This window comes from Tasmannia lanceolata, unplaced genomic scaffold (genome assembly GCF_043159265.1).
Source record: "Tasmannia lanceolata isolate RefF3 unplaced genomic scaffold, GAP_Taslan_0.1 ptg000015l, whole genome shotgun sequence".
NCBI classification, from domain to species: Eukaryota; Viridiplantae; Streptophyta; class Magnoliopsida; order Canellales; family Winteraceae; genus Tasmannia; species Tasmannia lanceolata.
Window position 1 is genome coordinate 30,248,555 of NW_027518692.1, and position 23,892 is coordinate 30,272,446.

The 23,892-nt window shown below is 39.0% G+C and overlaps 2 protein-coding genes across 4 annotated transcripts; one reads left to right on the forward strand and one right to left on the reverse strand.

The window, feature by feature from the left end:
• The first annotated feature begins 5,547 nt into the window (after positions 1-5,547).
• SKIP (chromatin protein family) lies at positions 5,548-8,450 on the forward strand. The gene is made up of 2 exons (XM_077354721.1): positions 5,548-5,704; positions 6,148-8,450. The coding sequence occupies exon 2, from the start codon at positions 6,202-6,204 to the stop codon at positions 7,999-8,001; it is 1,800 nt and encodes a 599-aa protein (XP_077210836.1). The 5' UTR covers positions 5,548-5,704; positions 6,148-6,201; the 3' UTR covers positions 8,002-8,450.
• A 3,787-nt stretch (positions 8,451-12,237) lies between these two features.
• Positions 12,238-22,419, reverse strand: LOC143846291 (protein phosphatase 1 regulatory inhibitor subunit PPP1R7 homolog). Of its 3 annotated transcripts, none has more exons than XM_077354722.1 (7): positions 21,791-22,419; positions 15,987-16,217; positions 15,575-15,721; positions 15,039-15,181; positions 14,838-14,952; positions 13,486-13,619; positions 12,238-12,529 (listed from the first exon to the last, which is right to left on the reverse strand). In XM_077354722.1, the coding sequence occupies exons 1-6, from the start codon at positions 22,094-22,096 to the stop codon at positions 13,539-13,541; spliced, it is 1,023 nt and encodes a 340-aa protein (XP_077210837.1). In that variant the 5' UTR covers positions 22,097-22,419; the 3' UTR covers positions 12,238-12,529; positions 13,486-13,538. The 3 variants fall into 3 exon arrangements, with proteins under 3 accessions (XP_077210837.1, XP_077210839.1, XP_077210838.1); XM_077354724.1 differs by having other exon boundaries at positions 13,465-13,619; XM_077354723.1 differs by having other exon boundaries at positions 13,461-13,619.
• Between the last annotated feature and the right edge of the window lie 1,473 nt (positions 22,420-23,892).

The following is a 23,892-nucleotide window of genomic DNA, read 5'->3' on the forward strand; positions in this document are numbered from 1 at the left end:
GGGATATTTTACATTGCAACCACCTGAATATAATTCGGAAAATTACAAAGTAATTGTGTCAAATTTCTGAAATTGTCCAGATGATGAATGAATTTGGGCTCTTATGGTGTCGTACACTCCAAAAGACATTTTTGCCCTAAGTGCAAATGAAACATAGAAAAATATCCCTCTCCTCTAATTTTTTTTTTCATGTTTTTTCAACCATGCAACTCAAAAGAAGAGGAAGACGAAAAAGATGAAGAAGAAAGAAAAAAAAGAGAGGACGAAGAAAGGGAAAAAAGGAATAGGTGCTAGAAAAAAAGGTACGCTTCAGAAAAATGGAAAGAAAAGGAAATGAAGGCGAATGAAAAAGAATATTAATAAAAAGAAAAAGAAAAAAGAAGAATCAACTCAAGATCATTGCTCATACAAAGGTCATCTCGATCAAACTTGGGATCATCTCAGTCTAAACTTGGGATCATCTCAGTCTAAACTTGAGGTCATCTCTCATCTCAGTCAAGCTTGGAGAACGACCCCAAGTCAGAACTAGATGATCCTGAGTTCGACCAAACCAAGCCCAAGTTCGGCCGATTCTGCGTCTTTCAATTTTTTGGCACTTCTATTTTTTTCAACACTGGTTCTTCTTTTTCCTTCTTATTCTTCCTATTCTTTTCCATGTTTCCGGCGCCTTCTATTTTTCCGGCGTAGATTCTTCCTTGTTTTTCCTTCTTATTCTCTTCATTTCCATTTTTTTACGGCGTTGATTATCCACGTTGATGAGCCTGTCATTTTACAACACTTTCTTTTTGATAAATTATGGCTCATGGGTATAAAAGGGTGGGCCCTACTGTATCAAAACTTGAAGTAAAAAATGATGGCCCCCACCCATGATGGTATGCATGGGGGTAAGATGATGGGCCTTCATTTTACACTTCCAAGTTTTGATATCGTAGTGCCCACCATCCCTACGCAAACGTATGCATATGGTGGGTCCAAGAATTTTACACCCGTGAGTGGGTCCACCATCCCCGGCCAAATCCGTAGATAGGGTGGGTACCACCAATTTACACCGTGTTTTGATAGCGTGGTTCCCATCAACCCCACTGAAACCCATGCATCATGTGGGACCCAAAATTTAACTCCACGTTGTGATGAGGCCGGACCCAAAATCCGTCAAAGAGCCGGGAGGGCGAAAAAGGGACTACTCTTTATCATCATCCAAATTAAAAGTAAGGTTTCTACATGAGGTAATTTTTGTCTTTTCACGTGTAAGGATATTTTGGTCATTTTATAAGTAAAAAATCGTAAAGCCCTCTATTTTATAAAAAAAAAACCAAAGTACCCATATCTCATTGAAGATGACCAAATAAACTGTCGCATTATAATGACCAAAGTACCCCTTTATGAAAATTACTAAAATATCCTCATTTTATAAAATAACTAAAATACCCCTATCTTATAAATTGACCAAAATACCCTTGTCTTTTATTTATTCCTACCTCTTAAAACACTAAAATGATCCCACATTTTGTGTCTATGTACCACCACCAATCTAGATTTGGATCCATCACACCAAAACATTAGTTAAAGCGATCTTATCAGCAAATCTTAGGTTTTGGGCTCACAATCTGAATAAACACAATTCAGAGTCCAATAATCACTTCTCTACTCAATATAAATTTTCAAAATCTAAAACGAACAGACAATCACAGTGGGCAACCGGGAGAAGCACTTCTAGATGCCATGTAGTCTGTAAAATTCAATTGAAACGGAGACTTTATAAACATAATAAAACAAGCCACAGAAAGCAGCAGCAGTGTTGTTTCCTTCTTTTCAACCAAGTAGTCTGAAAAATTCTTTTCAACTTCAATCGGTGTTTAAAAATGCGGATGTGATGCGGAACGCGGCTAAGGAAAATCCTTGTTGACTCGGCGCGGACGCGGCCAAGAACACGGCTGACGCCGTCATAACTCGGGAGAGTCGAAAGAGTTTATTGACTCTGTAGGACAAAATACGGAATGCAGATGTGGTGCAACGCGGAACGCGGCCAATGCAAAAAGGAGTCGACTCGGGGGAGTTCCTTGTCGAGTCAAGGAGTTTTTAAACACTGCGACTTCAATACTGAATAAAAGATATGAAAAATTGGCAGAATTTGCTCAGAAGAAATCTCAAACATGTTAATAAATAGCAGTTTCCTGCATGCCCAATTCAACTCACTGGAACTATATATTCCTACTAACAGTGTCAAACAAAATCAATTTACAAAAAAGAAAGACCCCAACATTGTTACCACCTTGGAGGAGGATCTTATTCCCACCTTTCTCTATAAATTGAAAATAGGTTGGATGAGTAAGTTAGGCCCTGTTTGGGTGGCAAGAAAAACATTTCTGACGGAATTTCGACGGTTTAGATGGAGATGATATGATTTAGGTTAATTTGGACGGATATTATCATAAATTATGAGTCTTTATAAATAAAATTTGAATATGGTTGGTTCCATTTATCTTCAAGTGCAATAAAAATTACGAATTTAAGAAATATTTTTCCTTTCCATACTTTTCCACAAATTTCTTGCCATCCAAACAGAGCTGCAACATGTATCATCTGTTTTAGTGACTTCCAACCTAATCTAAGCTAAGATTATTCTTCAATAACTTTCAAAATAGAAATCTACTCCTCTCAGATATACACTAATTCCAAAATTGTACTCTTAATCAGCAATAAGATAAATAAAATTGCAAATTGGCAACTAGAAATTATAGAACTTTCAAAGATCTTAAACCCTAACTTAGTAGAAGAAAATGGAAAAGAAAAACAGAACCAATAAGCCCTAAAATCCTAGTTTTCCTTCAAAATGAAGAAATCGAGAAAAAATACAGCCAGGAAAAATATATATACAGTAAAGCAGAAATGGAATTCTGCGAGATTGGGTAGTGAAGAAGATTAGGTTTTATTAAAAAATGATGGTTCTCTGTCTTGAAGGTTTGGGAGAATTTTAGCCGTTGGATTGAGATCGGGGACATTTGGCTTGGTTTATATGGAACATTCTAGAAGGCAGTTGGGGTTCCTTTTTGTAAGCTCTGCAATTCCTGGGTAGGGCTGGCAATTTCACCCGAAAAAGAGGGGATCCGCCCCGCCCCACCTCGTTTGGGGCGAGGATTCCCCGATTTGATAGGGGAAGGGGAAGGGGAAGGGGAAGGGGATGTAGTTGTCCCCGCCCCGCCCCGCCCCGTTAATCAATGCCATTTTTTGTATATTTTTAAGTGTTTTTTTTTTAGGAAAACTACTAGAAACTCTGTGGATCGGCTACAAGATTCCCCCAAACATAAACTTAGCTTGTCTTTTCCTTTTAATTAGCTTCTGAGAGCATTTTGGGAACTATAATAACCTTTTGACAGATGTTGAAATAATAAAGACAAGCTGAGTGTATGCCTTTATCAAAAAATCGTAGTGCCAACATCGGTGGCGAAAATAAAATAATAAATTGCATTTTTATTTTGGTTAGGGACTTAGGGTTTCCTTAATTCCTTCCCACGAAAGAAACATTGCTCAGGTTAGGGACACAATTCACTTTTTGCATTTTGGTGATTCCCAAGCCTCTGAACATTGCTCAGGCATCTATTTGGGTTTATAACGCCTGTTGGTGCGACTGCTGCGAGGGCACTCAAGAGTCAAGTCAGTACTTCAAGGGATTTTCCTATCTTCTGAAGAGTAAGAAATATATCTTCTTCGTCTACAAGTATGTTAGTTTATAACATTTTTATATATTGAAATTGCATCAAGTTGATTAGGGACACCCATCATCAGTGTATCAATGACTAAAGAGGGGGTGATGTTGGAGCGGGGTGGGGCGGGGATTTTGTCCCCGAAGGATGCTGGGAGGGGAAGGGGATTAGATATTCCCCGCAGGGAGGCGAGGGGGATTCCCCACCATCCCCGCAGAGGGGAGGGGAAGGGGAGGGGGGAAATTCCCCGCAAAGGGGAAGGGGTAGGGGACCCCAACATCCGGCCCCGACCCGCCCCGTTGCCAGCCCTATTCCTGGGCATTCTCTGCCGTATGAACAAGGATCAAAGTTGGTAGTCCTATTACGATCTCTGCCGTATGGGTGGGGCCCACTTTGGATGGGCCAATGGAATGACCCTCACACAATTACAAGTAGAATCCTGTGTGGGCTTGTGGCGGGCCCCACTCATTAGAACATGAGGCAAAATGGTGGGCCCCTCACTATGCAAGTGGGCTTTGTAGAGAATGTGGACCCCACCCATTAAAACATAGAGTGCTGCTAATAAGGGCCGCTGCAAATTGAGAGTGAAACTGAACAAATCACAATGTGTGACATGGCATAGGAAGGGGTAGGTTTGACATATTTTACTATATATTTATCTGAGCTTGTCAATTGTCATGGATAGGTTGTGTATTAAAATTTACTCCCGCCGCCCATCTTTCACAACAATCCCACTAATATTCCAGGGAATATTTTTTCATGGTTGCCAAATAGGCCTGTAAAAGTTACAACAAAAGGTATGATTTTCCGGAGTAATTTTATATATCCATTCTAACTTCTAAGTAGGATGAAACCGAGCCTTATGAACTAAAACCCTGGAATTTCTTGGAAAAGTTTGTAGAGGAAATTTATTTTAAAATGTCTTCCTTTTTTACACACAAAAAAGATGACTTAAATCAACCCTTTTCAATTTTTACTTGCGAGGGACCTTCAATCTATATGATAATATCACTCTAACCATAATCATAATAATTCCCTCTACATTACAGAAAGAATGAACTAAAAAATCAGACTTTTCTAAACATAGATGATGATAGCTTTTTAAGAATTCAACCCCAAGATGGAGATTTTTTCACCTCTGCGTAGCCTTTCACTCGGGGGTGCAACTTGGGTCTGGTTGGATCAGGCTGAGGCCAACCCTAGCCCAACCCGAGATAGCATTCCCTCAACCCTAACACAACCCGAGCCTCGGGCTGAGAATGGTCAACCCTAACCCCGCCTGTCTCTAAATTTCACAACCCTAATCTGACACATCTAAGTATCTAACCTTTTTTTCTTTTCTTCCAATATCGGGTTGGGTTCGGGTTCACCCAAGGCCAAAAAAGAAAAATACATGAAAAAACTTAACCCCTAAAAGCTCACGATAAAATTAGAGGATAGAGATAGGCTCGGGTTCGGGTGGGATTGCCAAGGCATCAATCCTAACCTAACCGAAATTAAATGGTTGGCTCTTCCCAGCCCTAACTCAATCCAACCAACCCGAGGAAATGCCAACCCAACTCAAGCCCAAATCGGGTTTAACCTGTCCGGTTCGGGTTGAGCCTGACCCAAGTTGCACCCTGCTCTCACTCTTTTACCAACGGTTGAGATTAAAAATGTGTTTTCTTAGTGACACTGATCTCAGTCAGCCCTTCAAAAAAATCTGAAAGGCTGATTTTTATGCAAACCACTTTGTTGAGACTCCCAAAGGAGGTGAAACAGCCTCCACAAGATGAGATGAGTCCTAAATAAATTAGGGTGCAACTTGGGTCGGGTCGGGTCGGGTCCGAATTCCAAAAAAAATCGGCCCTACTTTCACCCCTGAAAAATATAAATTCTTCCCTCGTCACGAACCCTAACACTAGAGTATCTGTCTCCGCAGAGGGCATTCTTAGATCGATCGAGGATCGAAGGCTCTCGACCTTAGAAGTCGAATTCCAAATACCATCTTTCATCATCAGGTACGCGATTTTTCATTCGTCGTTCTTTCCAATTATTTCCATCTATTCACCCCGTTTTATCTTCGTCTCTTGATCTAGGGTTAGGGTTTGCTCCTTTTCCTTTTGTTTCCCTCCCTACGGATTGATTTTATTTCCCTAATTTCATTGTTTTCTCATACCCAAATCTTTAATTTGGTTTTTTTTTAATGTTTCTTAGAGCATCAAGTTTGCGATTTGGAATTAGGGTTTCAATTTCCCCTATTTATCTCGACTTAAAATTTTTGGCGCAAATTGATTGTTTATCTTGCTTTCACTTTTCTTTGGTCATCGAGTTTGCAATTTGGAACTAGGGTTTCAATTTCCTTTTATTTATTTATTTATTTATTTTGTTTGTATAACTAATTTGAAATTGTTGAATCTTTTTGGCTTCAATTGATTGTTTATCTTTCTTTTACTTTTCTCAGATAACGAGTTTGCGATTTGGAATTAGGGTTTCAATTTCCCCTATTGATCTCACCATGGCAGCCCTCAAGGAGCTCCTCCCTGCGCCGAAATCGGTGTCATCTTCCTTCTATGACCACTCGAAGGACGCTTGGTTTAAAGACCGTTTCAATTCCTCCGAACCTGAACGTTCTTCCACTGTAAGAGTCAATACAATACCTCCTTATGGGAAGCGTGCAGGCTTCGTCCCTCGAAAGCCTGAGGATTTTGGGGATGGTGGTGCATTCCCCGAAATCCATGTTGCTCAATATCCCCTCGGCATGGGTAGAAAAGACGAAAAACTTGGGTCGAAAATCCTCCCACTCACTGTTGATTCCCACGGCAATGTTGCCTTTGATGCGATTGTCAAGCAGGATGAGAATGCTTCGAAGATTGTTTACTCCCAACACCGAGACCTCATTCCGAAAATCCTAACCAAAGAAGAGGAAAAATCTGAAGAGGTAGAGAAAGAGATTGAGGAGACAACCCTTAGTACAAAAGCTGCTTTGGAGAAAATAGTTAATGTTAGATTGAGCGCAGCACAACCAAAGAATGTTCCAACACAGTCATCTGATTCCAAGTTTATCAAGTATAAACCGTCTCAGCAGTCGGCAGCCTTCAATTCAGGAGCAAAGGAGAGGATTATACGGATGGTGGAGATGCCTGTAGACCCACTTGAGCCACCAAAGTTTAAACATAAGCGGGTCCCCAAAGCATCTGGGTCCCCTCCAGTGCCAGTTATGCACTCCCCACCTCGCCCTGTAACGGTGAAAGACCAACAAGACTGGAAAATCCCACCATGTATTTCGAATTGGAAGAACCCGAAAGGTTACACTATCCCGCTTGATAAGCGTCTCGCTGCTGATGGAAGGGGTCTTCAAGAAGTTCAGATTAATGACAACTTCGCCAAGCTCTCGGAGGCGTTGTATGTTGCAGAGCAGAAGGCCAGAGAGGCTGTCACTATGAGGTCGAAGGTTCAGAGAGAGGTATTGTTGAAGGAGAAGGAGAAAAAGGAGCAAGAGTTGCGGGCTTTGGCACAAAAGGCACGGTCAGAGAGAACTGGCGGTGCCCCGCCTCCTGGTCCTCCTGTTCATTCAGAGAAAAACATGATTGATGCTGGTGAAATGAGAGGAGATTACGAAAGAGTGAAGGAGAAGGAGAAAGAGATTCCGAGGGAGACAAAAGAGGAAAGAGAAGAACGGTTGCAGCGTGAAAAAATTCGCGAGGAGCGGCGTCGAGAGAGGGAGAGAGAGAGGAGGTTAGATGCCAAGGATGCTGCAATGGGGAAGAAGAGTAAGCTTACAAGGGATAGAGATCGCGATATTACCGAGAAGGTTGCACTGGGAATGGCTAGTGTAGGCTCAGGGCGGGGTGAAGTCATGTATGATCAAAGGTTGTTCAACCAGGAGAAAGGAATGGAGTCTGGGTTTGGTACAGATGATCAGTACAATATATACGACAAGGGTCTTTTTACTGCACAATCTACATTGTCTAGCCTTTATAGGCCTAAGAAAGATGCAGATGCTGATATGTATGGAGGTGCTGACGAGCAACTCGAGAAGGTTCTGAAGACGGACCGGTTCAAGCCTGATAAAGCATTTGCGGGTGTCTCAGAGAGGGCGGGCCCAAGAGACCGCCCGGTAGAGTTTGAGAAGCCGGCTGAAGAGGCAGATCCTTTTGGTTTGGACCTGTTCTTAACAGAGGTGAAGAAGGGTAAGAAGGCAATGGAAAAGGTAGGGAGTGGAGGGACCATGAAAGCTAGTGCCGGGTCTTCTATGAGAGATGGCTACGATGGAGGGTCTGGCAGAACTCGCATTGGGTTTGAAAGGGGACGCTGAGGTGCTGTTCAGCTGGGGTACCCTTGTAATTAACATGTGAAATCCATCGATTATGGGGGAGAAAGGAGTATGTTTCAGTTAAAGTTGTTGCTGTTCCATTCCAGTTCGAGTCTTCAAGATGTCTGGTCAGGTAAGATTCAAACGAGCATGATCTCATTATTTGCCTTAATATTTTGAATATTATCTAGCCTTCAGAATCACAAGTCTATACTCTATATGCCAATACTCTGAACGGCTGGTATTTGGGTGCATGTTAATGTTGCGATGAATATATAAATCAGTGTGTAACTATTGGTACTTTGTTCCTCACTGTACTATTTCGCGGCATCCAGTTCTTACATTTGAATGAACTTGGTGTGTGTAACTATGGGTACTTTGTTCTTCACCTTCACTGTACTTGTTAATGCATCCACTTCATATATTTGAAATGAACTTGGTATGTATAACTATGAGTACTTTGTTCCCCACTGAACTATTTGCTGGAATCTTTCAGATTAATTGTTGCTCTTTTGCATGCATTATGTTGAGATAGGTGAATCTGTTTTGTTTGAGGTAGTTGAATCCAAGTCCCCATCGTCTTGGATTTGAGTAGAGAAACAGATGTTCAGCCAAATCTCTATGATGTTCATGGCCATAGGTGGAGGTGTCTGGGAATTGATTTACAAGTATGGTGAATGAATAAAAGATTATGTGAAAACATGAACTTATGTTTCCTATCATTTGCCATTTCGAAGATACATTTGGGGCCTCTTTGGATGCCACCAAAATCGGTCCTTATTTGATTTTCAAAAAAAAAAAAATTGGTCCTTATTTTCAAGTAATATTTTTTTAATTTAATTTTATCTGCCAAAGCCATTAACTAACTATAACATTTTTTCGTATTTGTCATTAACAAAACAGTTTTTAATATTTTAATTGTTTTGAGTGGCTTAACTAGCTGTATCATTTCTGAAATTATTATAATTGTTTTTCAAATAATCATATTTAGCTTCAGAATCATTTGAATACAAGATTAAATGCAAATAATTTTTAGAGGTGTCCAAAGATGCTCTATAGGTCCATGTATGTATGTATATATGTGTAGTGAATCAAGAGTGTTCGTCTGGCTGCTCCAATGCCACTACCAGAAGTTTGCACCAAACACTTCTTCATATTATCTTCTCATTCCATTGAATATCTTTAGTTCAGAACCCTTCAATTGGCATATTTCTATTTCATAACCCTTCAATTTCATCCTAATATCATACTTACTACTCTTTGTTAGCACTATTAATGTGGATCTTATGAGATACAACAAGTGAGTACACCAATTATAGCACGCTGAGGGCAGACCTCAACCTCCTCTCTACTCTTGCCTTGAAAATTCATTTTTCCGGCTTCTTAAATGTCACGAAAATCTTGAATGCTTATAATTTCTACCGTAATCTAGATGCTTTTTTTTTTTTTTTGCGCAACCTCTCGTTTTAACCTCTTGTAGCGCAATCAGTAACTGGCTTCTTGATGTTATGTTCTTTGGCACAAGGATCATGTAATCTAAGGATTTTGGGCAATCAACTTTGAGAAAATACGATTTTAGAGCAAAATTTGTTCTGGATTGGATCCCTTGCCCCTAAATAAGTAAATACCTTTTTTACCTTTCAGAATAAATTGGCTAATCTAAGGAAAAACAAAAAAGGAATTGCATTAGAATGCGTTTTTATTGACCAATCAGAATTGCCTCCCCTTGGCTGTGTTATTTGAATGCTTTTGCCGTCAGTTTACCTGCCATGTAGATGCATGAGGTTGACTGTTGTTGGGGAGAGAGAGAGAGAGAGAGAGCTTGAGCTTGTGTTTTCATCATGCCCGAACAGGGACCTAAGAGTGTTATGACTTTTGAGATGAGATACCCATCACATCTCTCTCCATCTCAAAGGTCCCTCCTACTTACATTTCATGAAAGGTGCTTATCACCTTGTTTATCATTTCAAACAGTAGGGACCATCAATTGGACTTGGCTCACAACAGATAAACGGCCTAAATCTCTCCAAGGCCACCCTAGGATAAACTTTATCTTAATATTCTCCCACTTGGCCTGCAAAGACCCTGAGCTTTTATCCTCAGTGATCTTTTATCATACGATGGCTAATAATGTCTAATTTTAATATAATATTCTGTCTTGCAAAATTGCAACTAGCAAATAATATAGGTAGATTCCTAACAATCATTGTTTTGAAAATCTTATGATTTACGATTAAACTTACCATTCAAATCAAATCTTATGGATTTCGATTTGAATCCCATGATCCAATCTAAATTTATACGAATCTTGTGATTTTCGATTGAATTGTACGATTATTGTAAATCCTACGATTCATGCGATTTATATCCTACTTAAGTTTTGTATAAAAGAATAGGGTCTTCTTTCGAAAGACACTCTTTTCTCATCCGTGTTAGAAGAAAACTCGAAAACGTTCTTGTGAGAAGGAAGATGAAAGAGAGAAGAGTTCAAATAAATCGAACCGGTTTTAACTAGCAGGAAGGACAATCAACGACCATTAATTGTTAAGGGAGATTCGACAAATGCAATGGCTTGGGCATTGGGCTGCTCAAAGGGACCCTGGCGATTACAAGATCTAATAGCGGAAGCACTTGATTTAAGAAGGTCGTTGGGTCCTAAGATCGAACATCGAAGGAGATCGGCCAATGAGGAGGCGGATAGATTAGCAAAAGCAGGAGTTCTAAGGGAGGAAATGTTGGTTGTTAGTTCCTTGTAAGCCCTTTAAGGGTCTTTTTGTATCAGTGATCCAGATCTTATACTTTGGGGGAAAACTTGTCCCAACCAATCTTTAATAAATTGTCTATTTAATAAAAATAAAAATATAAACTAGCAGGAAGGAGAAAAGGAAGAAAAAGAAGAAAGAGGGGACATGCCAGTGGTTTTGTTTTTCTTTTCGAGCTAGGCAAGATACTTACACTCCATCTTTCTATGCCCCTTTTTGTAAAAGAAAATTTTGATTACTTTCCTCAGTCTTAGGCAGCTTCTACTGGGAAGACTTCTTGAATTTCAGTTTTCCTTTATGAAAAGAACTCCTTAACTTGTAGCTATTCAAAAAAAGAGAGAGAATTCCTTTAATTACCCATTGTGTAGCAGGTGTCCACTTTCACTTCTTTCTCACTTGAGTCCATCCTCCTCCTGAACCCATCTATCTTCCACTTTTCCCTCAATTCATTTATAGATAACTTTTAGGGGCTGTTTGGATGCGCAGATTTTTGAATCCCGGTTTTAGTTTGAAAACAGTGTAGAAGAGAGTTCATGATCAAGCTGTTGTATGTTGTTCTGGCAGCATTTCTTGAATTTTAAGTAAGAAATCCACCTTTAAGAAATCTCTCCCAGATTATGAGATTTCTAAAACATGGAAACATGGAATGATCTCCTGCTCTCTTGCTGACGGAAAAAAGGCTTGAAAACAGAAAACGACGGCTGGTCTCCTTCTCTCGTCTTCCAACTACGATTTTGAGGAAATCCAAGATTCTAAAATCCGCATATCCAAACGGCCCCTTAGTTGTCGGAACTTTTAAGTAGAGTGAATTTAAAGCTAGATGCACAATAAATGACTCGTTGTCTCAGTTTAGACCCCACGTCTATCAACTGCAAGATGCGTTCATGCACACTATCATTTTCATCATATTTCATGCTCTTTAGGGTATTCATGTGTATCAGTCTCTGTTTTCTCATGTTCAATAAATTTCTACCCCAGGACATCCAGAAAATCCTTGGCCTTATTACACTCTGGAATATCATCCTTGATGGCCTCACGCATAGACCTCTGCATGACACATGCAACTGCCCTCATCCTTTTTTCATATCTGGCCTTGATATCACGAATGCAATACTCTCTTGGTTTATGGTACTTGTCCTCCCTAAGTGCCAATTCAAAATTCATGATTCCTAGAACAATATCTAGGTCTTGTTTCCATCTCTTGAAGTTCGCCCCCTTCAGTATGTATGGATGAGAGTTGATGATGAAACCGATGAAACTTCATACTTGTAAACTGCAAAATTAAAATGTGCTTCTTCTTTTTTTGGGAATTTCTCGGTAAGAGATAAACGTGGGATTTTTTTTTTCAGGTTTATATAGGGAAAATGATAAAAAAAATATATTTTAAATATATAAAAATAAATAATTCAAGAAAACAGTATAAAATAAAAAATATCGCACGAGATTATCGTGGTAAATGATTAAAATGTTGGAGATATTTGTGACACGTTCAACACCTTTGGTTGTCTAAAGTTTTGTGTATAATCATGGCTGAGTTGCATCTCAGGTGGAGTTTAACTGATGCCAGAGACTACAACACCCCTACAAGACACCATGTTTTACATGGGGAAACATAGGAACAACAGTTAGGAAAACAAATCAGTTAGCACTACAAGAGTCCGAGGTCGAGTAGAAATATGGATGGGAGAAGAAAACAAAATTTCATGGCTTTTATGTGTGTGTGCGCTGACAATGCAGTTCATTCCCCTGGTAATGCAGTCGCCTTCCACCTGAAAAATCATGTTTTAGACTCTTAGAAAGTATGCAGGATCAGCTGTAAAGCAAACCAAAAAATACCAAATGCTTTCAAGAGGCTTTTCCTACGCACCAAAAACATTGCCCGGTTTTATTTACCATGCAACAAAAACAAAAAAAAACATTGCCTGGGTTTGAAAAGAGGTTTTGCGTCTAAAACAAGACCCACATTAGTATTCTCAGCAGGAGGGCAACCACAGGTCGTCCACTCATATTATTGGGTACCTGATGGGACCCAGACGAAACAAGGAAAGCTGCCCCATATTATGTTAGGGAGATTTTCATTCCCACAATACTATCAACTGAGCAGGACTAGACTTTTTTTGCCCCTTTAAAACCTCGTTGATTTTCAAAACCAACTACTCTTGTTTTGACAAATCTTCCAATATGCAGTGGCTATTGAGACCTAACGAGGAAAGAAGAGAAGAGAAGAGAATAGAAAAGAAAAGTCAGTGGCTATTGGAAGATTTGGGAAAGTTGGGATGAAGGTGTATTGCTATTCTCACTCGTTCACATGCCAACCAAAATGCAGGAGACTTGTCATGAGATTTTTTTTGTCTACAGATTCGTAGATAACCAAACAATACCCGATTCTTAGAACCTGACTAAAAAGTGCTCATGGTTTTCACAATCAACAACCATTGCTTTCGTATATCACCAAATAGCCACTAACATTTTATGAAAATCAAAATAATTGGATGACACCTGCTTGTTTTCCAACTAATCAGAATGCACATTATCAAAACAGATACAAACAAGATTTCAGTGAATGAAAAGGCTATGAACTATCTTTAAAAAAAAAGAGGCTATGAACTATGAAGATGGAGGAAGAAACAACTAGAATTTGTAGTTTTGTACGATTGCATAGAAAAGCTTAAGTGATGCAAGAAAGAAATGCATATTTACCCACTTGTCATAGACGCCAGGTTACCTTTAGGGGTTAGCATCCCCTTCTTCCTCAATGACGATGTGTATGAAGGGTTCTCATGAAAACCATTCGGAATCAATCTGCTGGAGATTTGGAAAGATTTCCCGCAGAATGGTTGCATAATTTGGTTGTTTTGCCTGCAGAGAAAGAAAAGTTCCTACTCCAGTCAGTTGGGAGAATGCAATCTAGGACCAAAAGCATTTGATATAATTTTGACAATGACATTGGACTTATTAGCTTCTCAACGCTAAAATAATCCATGATAAAACTTGACAAAAAAGAAATTAGCCAATTGCTTGGTCAAGTACTTCACTACATGACTTGGAATTTTGTAACATGGTTCCATTAAATCATGGTATGATAAAGCTGCAGATAGAAAAATACAGGCAAACAGTTTTGCAACTAAACATTCAAAATATTGTTGATATAGTACTGAGTTCAGTAACTTAGGAAAGCAACATTTCAGCAGAGTTGAACCGAACCCTTTTAAAACCATATAATTCGCATACACACAAGCCACATAGTGGTTGTGGATTTGATGGCGGATTAAACTAAACTGAAGTCAATAAAGAAGAAAAGAATGAAGTTTGCCGGCAGATTAAACTAAACTGAAGTCAATAAAGAACTAGGTTAGATAAGCAATAAACATTCACATATTTTGTATGCTTCCCAACGACTGCTCACAGAAAAGTGAACCATAAGGAAAATGAGTTTTGCATTTGGCCACGTCATTTTCTGTGGGAAATATTATATAAAATAAAAAAATTTCCTTGGTTTCCACGAAAATTTCAACCCAACTAGACCCTCAATATTTTTCCATGGATTTTTTTCAATAATTAATTTTGAGGCCCCAAAAAGATTACAAGGGGCAAATGAGACATAATGATGGGAGCAGTAGTGAGGAATTACAAGTTCACATGAAAAAGTTTCCATTCAAAAAAGTAATAAATAAAGTGATGGAAACAGGGTGATACATTGCCCAAGTGAAAGACAAAAAGAAACTCCAAAAAATCAAACTGCAAGAAGACACGAAAATTCACAATAACTGGTTCTAATTAAGGATTTAGAGATAACAAGGACATAGAATTGGACCCAGTTCAACCTAGCCAGGCCCGAGTTAGTTGTAAGTGAACCCAACGTTGAAAAACACAGACTTGGAAATTGGTCTTCCTATTTCTCAATCTCAATTGTCAAGTCAATAAAAAATTCACCATCCATACAAAAGATAAGCCAACTCAATAATTGGACTCAGTATTAAGAGCCAGGCCAACACAGGTTGGCTTGGAGAAATTATGATTCAAATGGATTTTTGAACATTGAGTTAACAAAACTTTTTTATAAGTTGAGAACCATACACATGGGTTGCGCTCAAGGTAGATGGTCGTGAGCTTCTCCCTTGCACCCGCAACTGCCAAATCGAGGCCATCCAATGAAGCTATTTGGTTGTCGTTGAGCCATAGGTCCTCCAATCTGCATTGCACAGGCACAGTACCAGTCACATGAAAACAGAAGACCTAGTAATAAGATCTAATGGACATAAATTCATAGCATCACACCTTATCAGATTCTCGATATCATTCACAGACGTTATTTTATTTGAAGAAATATCCAAGACACGAAGATTTACTAAGCATGATAACCCTTCCATCTTCATAATGCCATTATGGCTCAAATATAGTTCTTCTAGGGCAACACAATCCTGGAAAAAGCATGTTATTCACAATGTTAGCCAATTTAGAGTGCTTAACTTAGAGGCTCACTATGGGCACGTTTGGCTACCATGATTTTTTTTCATGATAAGTGTCTCCAAATGGAGATCAGGGTGAAGTGGCTAAAAATCAGGAAACAAAAAACAGAAAACTAGTGTCTCCAAGTGATGAGAAGTGGCTAAAAATCAGGAAACAAAAAACTCTACTCAAAATAGGATCGACTTTTTCCTGATTTTTAACCACTTATCACCCTCATCTCGATTGTGCCCTCTCAAATCTCTCCTCCTACCCATCTCTTACCACATGGAGACACTAATTTATCATGAAAAAAATATCCTGGCAGCCAGACATGGCTTATGTTTTCAAGCTCAACAGCTTCATACTTCAAATCCTATCATAGAAGTTAAACGGTTGCTCTGTAAGCTTAATTTCTTGATGCATTTCAATCCACACAGGTTCACTGTTCGGATTCGATTTCGTCCCAGCCACAGTTCTTGTAAGTTTGTCAAGTTCTCCAAACTCTCCATCACCTGAAATATCAAAATGAATGTTTTTAAATACTCCTGAGGATTTATGAAGTTAATTTATTTTTCCAAACAATTTTTCAAAAAAAAAAAAAAAAAACTCCTGAGGAGCACCAATTTATGTTTTTGGATTTATTGAAACACTAACCAGTTGTAACCATACAAGCATTTTAGAAATATAATTTTCACACAAAAAAATTCATAGAAGTTCTTTCCTAAATAGCTGTTGATTTTGCATTGCAGGCCATTAATGTGATGTTCAAATAGTTACCCGTAACCGGTTTGAACCAAGTTCAAGAATTCGTAGTTCATGTAAGTGATCAAGCTCCTCCATCTTGGTGACTTCATTCTTAGAAACATAGAGCTCCTGGACTGTGCTTGTGACCTTTGACAAACCATTCAAGGAAGGTATCTCATTGAAAGATACGTCAAATACCAGAAGGCTCTTGAAAATGCTGACATCAGGTATTCTTGTAAGTTTATTATCTCTGAGTACTAGCTCCTGCCAAAAAAAAACAGGTTAGAGGGAAAATACAGGAAAAGGGATACAATCGATTATCATGGTCATTATTGTGCGTAATCATAGTTTAATAAAAAAGAATATTTAATATAAGTGGGATAAAAAATATAGGCATCGTGAGAGGATTCACAGGATGCCTGTTTAGCAATGAGTTTCCCTTTTTTTTTTTTTTTTTGACATAAAGCTTCATGTATCACTTTCTGGAAGGAATCCTTTAAATCAGAATGTGATGCAGCTTAAAATATTGTTTTTTGTTTTTTTTTTAATGAGCTTAAAATATTGATATTAAAATGCAGGCATAAAGGGTGTGTTCTTTATCAATTTTGCCTCAAAAGCATAAGTGTATTTTGGACAAAATGTAAGGGGAGGAGTGAAATGGTACTACAAAGGTTTTGGAGGGTATTTTGGTCATATAAAAGGCAAAAAGGGTGCCCCCATCTTTGTCCTCTTTTTCTTGACCCTTTTGGGTGGACTCCTATAAGTCAACCGAGATTTAGGAAACATCTTTGGAAGTGGTTTCCCACTTGACGTAAACAAAGGAGATCTAAGAATTGGAAACCCAAGTTTGGGTATAAATATACCAAAAAGAAACTAGAAAGAGAAGGATAATCAATAGATAAACAATACTATAAGAAAGAAAAGTTAGTACTACCCAAGATATTGAAGAAAAAGAAACGGAGTTCACCCAAACTTCACGTACAATCACGCTTTAAAAGCTTTAAGTATTTTATATTCAAAATATTTGGAAATAGTTGTTCTTGCAATGCCATGGCTGGTTGTCTGGTTGAAACCAGAATTTTGATTTATCCGCAATTGGTTTATACAATTAAATTCCTCATTTTATCCCAAAGGTCCACGCTTATCAAATATTTTTGTTCTAGCCCTAAATGATTTTCTTTAATGGTGTTTTTCATCGATATCTCTCTTTGATAAGCCTCCGTAGCAGTCCAGAACGACTGCAACGTAAGCACATCACAAATGGAGTATCGAAGACCATTATGATATCGCCACATCAATTGATCTTCACTTCCAACAATATCTAATGCAGGATGGACCTAATCTAGGGAATCCTACAAGGACATGCAGCAGGTCGTTATCTAGGAACTCCTAGGCTAGGAAAGAGACTAAAGTTCAATCTAATTACAGCAACTAACAGAGACAAATTTTCAGGGCAACAACATAGACATGCAAAACATGCAAAATAAGCATACGAAAGTAAAATTATTATAGCTACAAAATCATGAAAAAACAATTATAAAATTTGCACGTTTAAGGCATTCATGAGCACCATTCAAAAAAAAGAGGCATTCATGAGCACCAGATTAGGCCCCACAAATACATGGAAAAGAGGTCTTCTTTGTCGTTCTAAAATGCAAATCTAGTTAAAATAAAAAAAATCTGCTAACGAAGTTTATGCGCTTTGGTATGAAGTAGTGTGATGCTGATCACTCAGTGTTCAGTTCACATTTTGATGCTGGATATATCTTCTTGATAGCGTATGCGGACAACATTGTCATTTCGGGGAATGACAAGACAGGCATACATAAGCCGAAAGAGTTCCTTCAGACAGAGTTTTGCACCAAAGACCTAAGACATTTCAAGTGCTTTCTGGAAGTGGCGGTAGCGTACTCTCAGAGTGGTCTTTCCTTGTCTCAGAGGAAGCATGTGCGGGATATATTAAAAGAGACAGGGTCCTTGGAAACGAAGCCTGCTGAGGTTCCTATGAACCCAATGTGAAACTCTATCCTGATCAAGGAGAGTTGTTGGAAGACCTAGGAAGATATAGGAACTTGTTGGCAAGCTGATCTACTTGACTGTGGCTTGTCCTGATATCTCCTATGCAGTGAGAGTGGTTTGTCAGTTTATGGGTTCTACACATTTCTTCCATTGGGGAGCAGTTCTTCCAAATTCAAATAATTAGGTACTTAAAGAGCGCTCCGGGGAAAGGCTTGTTCTTCAGGAAACATGATCATGTGAATTTGGAAACATTCACTGATGCGGATTGGGCAAGATCTCCAGCAGATAGAAGGTCGAACATAGGGTACTGTACGTTTGTTGGTAAGAAACAAGATGTGGTGGCTAGATCTAGTGCAAAGGCAGAGTACCGAGCTATAACTCACACATGTGCATATTTGGCCTCGTTGAGGTCACTTCTGTCTGAGATTGGTGTTCCTTCCTCATCTCTTTCATCCTAGTAATGTGACAATAGAGCAGCTATTCATATCGCCTCAAATCTAATCTTCCATGAGAAGATGAAGCATATTGAAGTGGATTGTTATTTCATTCGTGAGAAGCTCCGAAAGGGAGAGATCTGTACTGTGTTCACTTGATCTGGAGATCAACTAGCTGATGTGTTCACCAAACCATTGGGAAAGTCCAAGTTGAGTGACATTTGTAACAAGCTGGAGTTGTATGAAACATACACTCCAGCTTGAGGGAGAGTGTTGAAGGGTAATTTAGTCTTTATCATCTTGTATAACCCAAATTATATATATATATATATATATATATATATATATATATATATATATATATATATATATATATCGTATTATGTGAGAGGTGGTAATCGGTAATTATTATTGACTCTCCCTTTTCTCAATCTCTCTTTCTCATCTCTCACAACTTGTCTCCTTCTCCATCAACAAATGCCAAAGAAAAATGTGCAGAGAATGTATGGGTTAGAGCAAAGTTGAGCAATAGTTATATTTTGGAAGACCGCTCTAAGCTTGGAGAAGCTAAAGAAAAACCAGAGGATTAGTTGAAAAAGTTCAATTTGGGATGCTCTATCCTCACGTTTTGATGGAGTTCACAGGAAAATACTGCTAGGGAGCGCTGCATAGAGGTAAGCCCAAATGAGGAGCTGGTGTTGATGTGAAGCCAAACCATTGGAGAGAATCAAAATGGAGATTCGGATAACTCCAGGGGAGCTGACCAGAAGGCAGTAATTTACAGAGTTTGGGGGCTGCGTGGTCTCATAGGGAAAAGGTTGCTCAGGAGGGGCCAGATTGTCAAAGCATTAATCCGGAGAGAACTATTCTCAACAGTATCGAGTCATTTTCTATTGTGGAGCTGAGTGAAGAAGATTTCTCAGTGTCGTGAGGGCGTCAACGTTATCAGGTGGGGGTTTCATAGGGAGATCGATTGGCTTCCTGTGGTAGGCGCACAAGCGTGCCGTGGTGCGGTGGAGAGCCATGATAAGCCAAAGGATGAGGGCATCATATGGGTTAATTGGCCAATTGAGAGGCACTTAGTCAGAGCCCAGATGGGCACGAGTGGTTGCCTCATCCCCTTAAACCCAACATCAATCAGGAACTGACATCAACCATTGGAAACACCAATTGGGGTCTAATACCACTTAACTCAAACCAAGAAGATCTAAGAATTGGAACCCCCAAGTTTGGGCATAACAATACCAAAATGAAACTAGAAGGAGAAGGCTAATCAAAGGACATACAATACTATTTTTTTTTAATGAAACTAGAAGGAGAAGACATCATAGGACAAACGATACTAATTATGTAAGCAAAATTAGGATTATCCAATAGCTTGAGGAAAAGCAATGACCGTCAGACGATGGATTGGCACGTGCCAGGAAAATCGTGATTCCGATAGACTCAGAAGTACCGGATGGGAAGTTGGACATGGTCCTTTGTAGTGTTAGGCAGTCGGACCATAGGATCATAATATGGTTGAAGGGCCAAGAGATAAAATGTGGGGTAGCTTTCTGACTAAGTCCCTCATTCCCTAAGAGTTTGATTATTGAATGTATCAGTACCAAAGAAGCAAACATAAAAGATATGAGAAACCTTCTGGTAGAGTGATCCTAAAATGGCAAGAGGCCAAGAGGGATAGGGATGGCACAGGAGTGCCCAATGGTGGGGTTCGTGTGCCCGAGGGTGACTCTATAGGGTCTCAGGGTGAGGCCTATGTGGATTGAGCATGATGCAGCTACAAATATTGATATTAACACCCAAGCAAGAAAGGAGTGTTCTTTATCAATTTTGTGTCAAAATCCAAGACAAAGGGCTAAGGAGAGGAGTGGAATGGTACCACAAAAGGTTGTGGAGGGCATTTTAGTCATTTCCAAGTCAAAAAAGGTGCCCCCATCTTTCATTTCTTCACGTTTGTATTTTCTACATTTCCTGTGTCTTATTCTTCCAAGATTTGAAAATTTGACTAGGAGTTATTTCACTTTTCAATGTAAAACTCGACCTATATAAGAAGAGCGAAGTGGATGTGGGGTTACAACCATTTTTGGAATATTATGACTATAAAATACTTGAGGCTTTTGAAGCTTGATCGGAAATGAAGATTGGGTGGACGCCAAAATCTTTTACAAGGAGATAGGAGTGTACGGAGGAATTTTATCAATTGATAATAAGATATGATATTGTTGAAAATATAACCAATTGGTATCACAGTATCTTAATGGTCTTCAATACCCCATTCAAGATGTGCTTACGTTGCAGCTGGTATGGATTATTACGGGAGGCTTATCAAAGAACAATACCAATTTCGCTTATCCCCAACAATATTGATTATAAGAACTAAATGCCACCTGATACCTAGGGTGATATCCTCTACCTCGACAGAAAATGCCCATTATACTCATGTATCTAATCCCTAATTTATTTTCTCTACAAAGATATAACTTGACAAGGAAATGAATATTATAATATAACCACTTGATACCTATAGGACTTCTTGTGAAGTGCTAGCTATTGGTACATAACTTGCAGCCTTTGGTGATAAATAAACCAGGTGGAAAAAGTCATAAAGATCAGATCTCTTAGCTGAGGAGATGTTTTGGGAATTGGGTGATAGATGGGTAGCGATCCAAAGGGTGGAGGGAAAGAGGGGGCTTTTTATATCTTTGTAGGAAGCTGGATTCCCACTGGATCCTCATGGTTGATGTTTAATAAATTTTCATGGTAAAGATTGGAATATTCTGAGAAGTTATAACCACTAAAAAATTAAGGCTGAATGCTGCAATAGATGCTACAAATTAGTCAAGGGAAGACTGTATATTATTCTGTGGATGATATTCAAAAGCTTCAACAAAATAATTCTCAGAATATCCTTTTACAAAGGGAAGTTAAGACAGAAAAATTGGAATGCATTTTGTCCTTGAATCCAATGACAACATAGCCTTACAAGAATGAACTGTCTTGGGAAAGCATATGTTGTTAGACACCTTTTTTTTTCCGTTGCTTATTGCCTATTATCTGGTACATGTGACATGTCCACATGATCAAAACTGTTCAACTAGTGAGCCCCTCATGGATGGGACACAGCCCAAAATACAAACAAACTTTGCTTGTCTAATAAAATTGCAACTCCATATGCTTGAATTGAACATCAAAATAAGGCATGATTTTAAAGTAAACGAAAACAAATTCCACTCATTTCCTAATAGAATTGTTACCTGACCACCATAAAAACAAACATGCTTCTAAGTAGGACAAATTAAATCAAGAAAAAACAACTGCATTCTCAAAATCTGAAATTGCACATAAAAATAATAAGAGTAAGGTGGGGATGAGATTCATTACATCAAGACCCGAAATCGCGATCCAGTGAGAAATGGGATCGACACCAGCATCATCAAAGAAATTCTGCCGCAAGCAGAGCTTTTTAAGCTTTGAGAGAAGGCCGATGCGAGGATCCAACACTGATAGTCGATTTGCTGTTAAATCCAACTCGATTAAGGTAAGAGGGAGCTCGATTTCTTCGAGATCATGGAGCTGGAAGCTAGTGAGATCAAGATAAGAACTCGACAGATCGCCTTCTTCCCCTCCTCCTTCGAAATCTCCGGGATTCGATTCGGACTCTCCTTTGGATTTTTCTATCTCCTCCATGAAGTAAAATTCTAGGAAGAAAACCCAAACCCTAGAATCCCAAATTACCAAACCCTAGAAAACCCACACCCTGGAATCACAAATTACTAAACCTCTAGAAAAAACAAACCCTAGAATCACAAATTAACCAAACCCTAGACTCCCAAATTCTAAGGAATTCAAATGAAGAGAAGCATTCTCAACCAACCGATTTGAAATGGAAGAGAGGAAGAGAAGGGCATGCAGTTTCAGGTTTATAAAGCCGGGTGGGAATATCAATTTCTACCGCCTTATACATGGCATCGAAAAAACTTTGCTTTTGTGCTTGCGAATTTTCGTTTATTCGGTCCCCGCCAGAATAGAAATATAACGTGAACAGTGCGCGCAACTTTAACGCCTTTTTGACGTCAAATCACGGTAACAGTGGGGCGAATGCGTACTACAGGGGAGGTGAAAATATCATTGCCCTTTCCCCAAATAATATAATGGGGCCCGGCCCTAATTATTCATTTTATGAAGGGATAATTACATTTACACCCCCTCTAGTCTCTGACACATCCACTTCAAACCCTATAGTTTAAAAAGTGACAAAGACATCCCCTCTAGTTTCGTTTTGTTTAAGATTTGCCTCTTCAGCTGAAGGTTCATCCATAGATTGAAGGGTTAGGATGATCCGATGGAGCTGATTTTTTGGGCACGCCCTATCTATGTCAGGACCCATCAAATGAACGCTTTAGATCATCCAAATAATGTGGGCCCATACCCGAATCCAAAGCGTTTGGTAGTCTTTGGATTCGGGTATGGGCCCACATTATTTGGATGATCCAAAGCGTTCATTTGATGGGTACTGACATAGATAAGGCGTGCCCAAAAAATCAACTCCATCGGATCATCCTAACCCTTCAATCTATGGACGAACCTTTAGCTGAGGGGGCAAACCTTAAATAAAACGAAACTAGAGGGGATGTCTTTGTCACTTTTTAAACTATAGGGGTTGAAGTGGATGTGTCAGAAACTAGAGGGGTGTGTAAATGTAATTATCCCTTTTATGAATGCCTGCGGCAATATAGATCTAAACCGTTGGAAGAATTGTTGGGTGGGGGAACCTTTGTGGGCTATGCGTTTTGAAAAGCGTCCTTCACTTTAGCACTCCTAATCCTTTAAATACATATACGCCCACCCATACATGCAATATTTTTAAAAAATTAAATCAAATAAGCAATGGGACCGATATAATTGCAAACCACTCATTTGCTGATTCATCTGCCGCTTTCATATTCCTAGATGCTTGATGTTAAAGATGTCTCCAACACGCAAATTTGGGTGTATGTCTTATGATTAGTTTTCTTCAAAACTTCACAAGTTTCCTTTACATTAGGCTTGAGTTTGGAGAAAATGTTGTTCATAGCGGAGATGATGAAAGATGAAAAGTTGAGATGCTTTAAGGCGCGTTGTCGCTTTCCTTAAGACAATGTTCGCCCCCACCATTTTGGTGCAAGGAGAACCACGAATATAATTCACCTCCAAGATAATTCGTTAAAATATCATACACGCCTCAAAGTTGTAGCTTAAGACAACCTTGCTATTCATATGAGAGCAATCACAATCAAGCTCAAACAACTTCTTGAAGTTGAGTAGGGCTAAACAAGGTGCACTAACGAGGCACACCTTGATATTCTTTAAAGACTTTCGAGCTTGAAGTTTTCATTAAAAAGTTTCTAACTTTAAACAATCCGTGATAAAAAAAACATATGGTATGGAGCAATTTCACAAATCTTTTACAGAAGCTAGCAAGTCCATGGATAGATCATACCTCA

Coding starts and splice junctions, on each gene's coding strand:
- SKIP (XM_077354721.1), top strand. CDS start 6,202: ATGGCAGCCCTCAAGGAGCTCCTCCCTGCGCCGAAATCGGTGTCATCT.
- LOC143846291 (XM_077354722.1), bottom strand. CDS start 22,096: ATGGAGGAGATAGAAAAATCCAAAGGAGAGTCCGAATCGAATCCCGGA. Junction 16,218..21,790: donor TCGCGATTTCGGGTCTTGAT/GTAATGAATCTC, acceptor TTTTTTTGGCAG/GAGCTAGTACTCAGAGATAA. Junction 15,722..15,986: donor TTGGTTCAAACCGGTTACGG/GTAACTATTTGA, acceptor TTGATATTTCAG/GTGATGGAGAGTTTGGAGAA.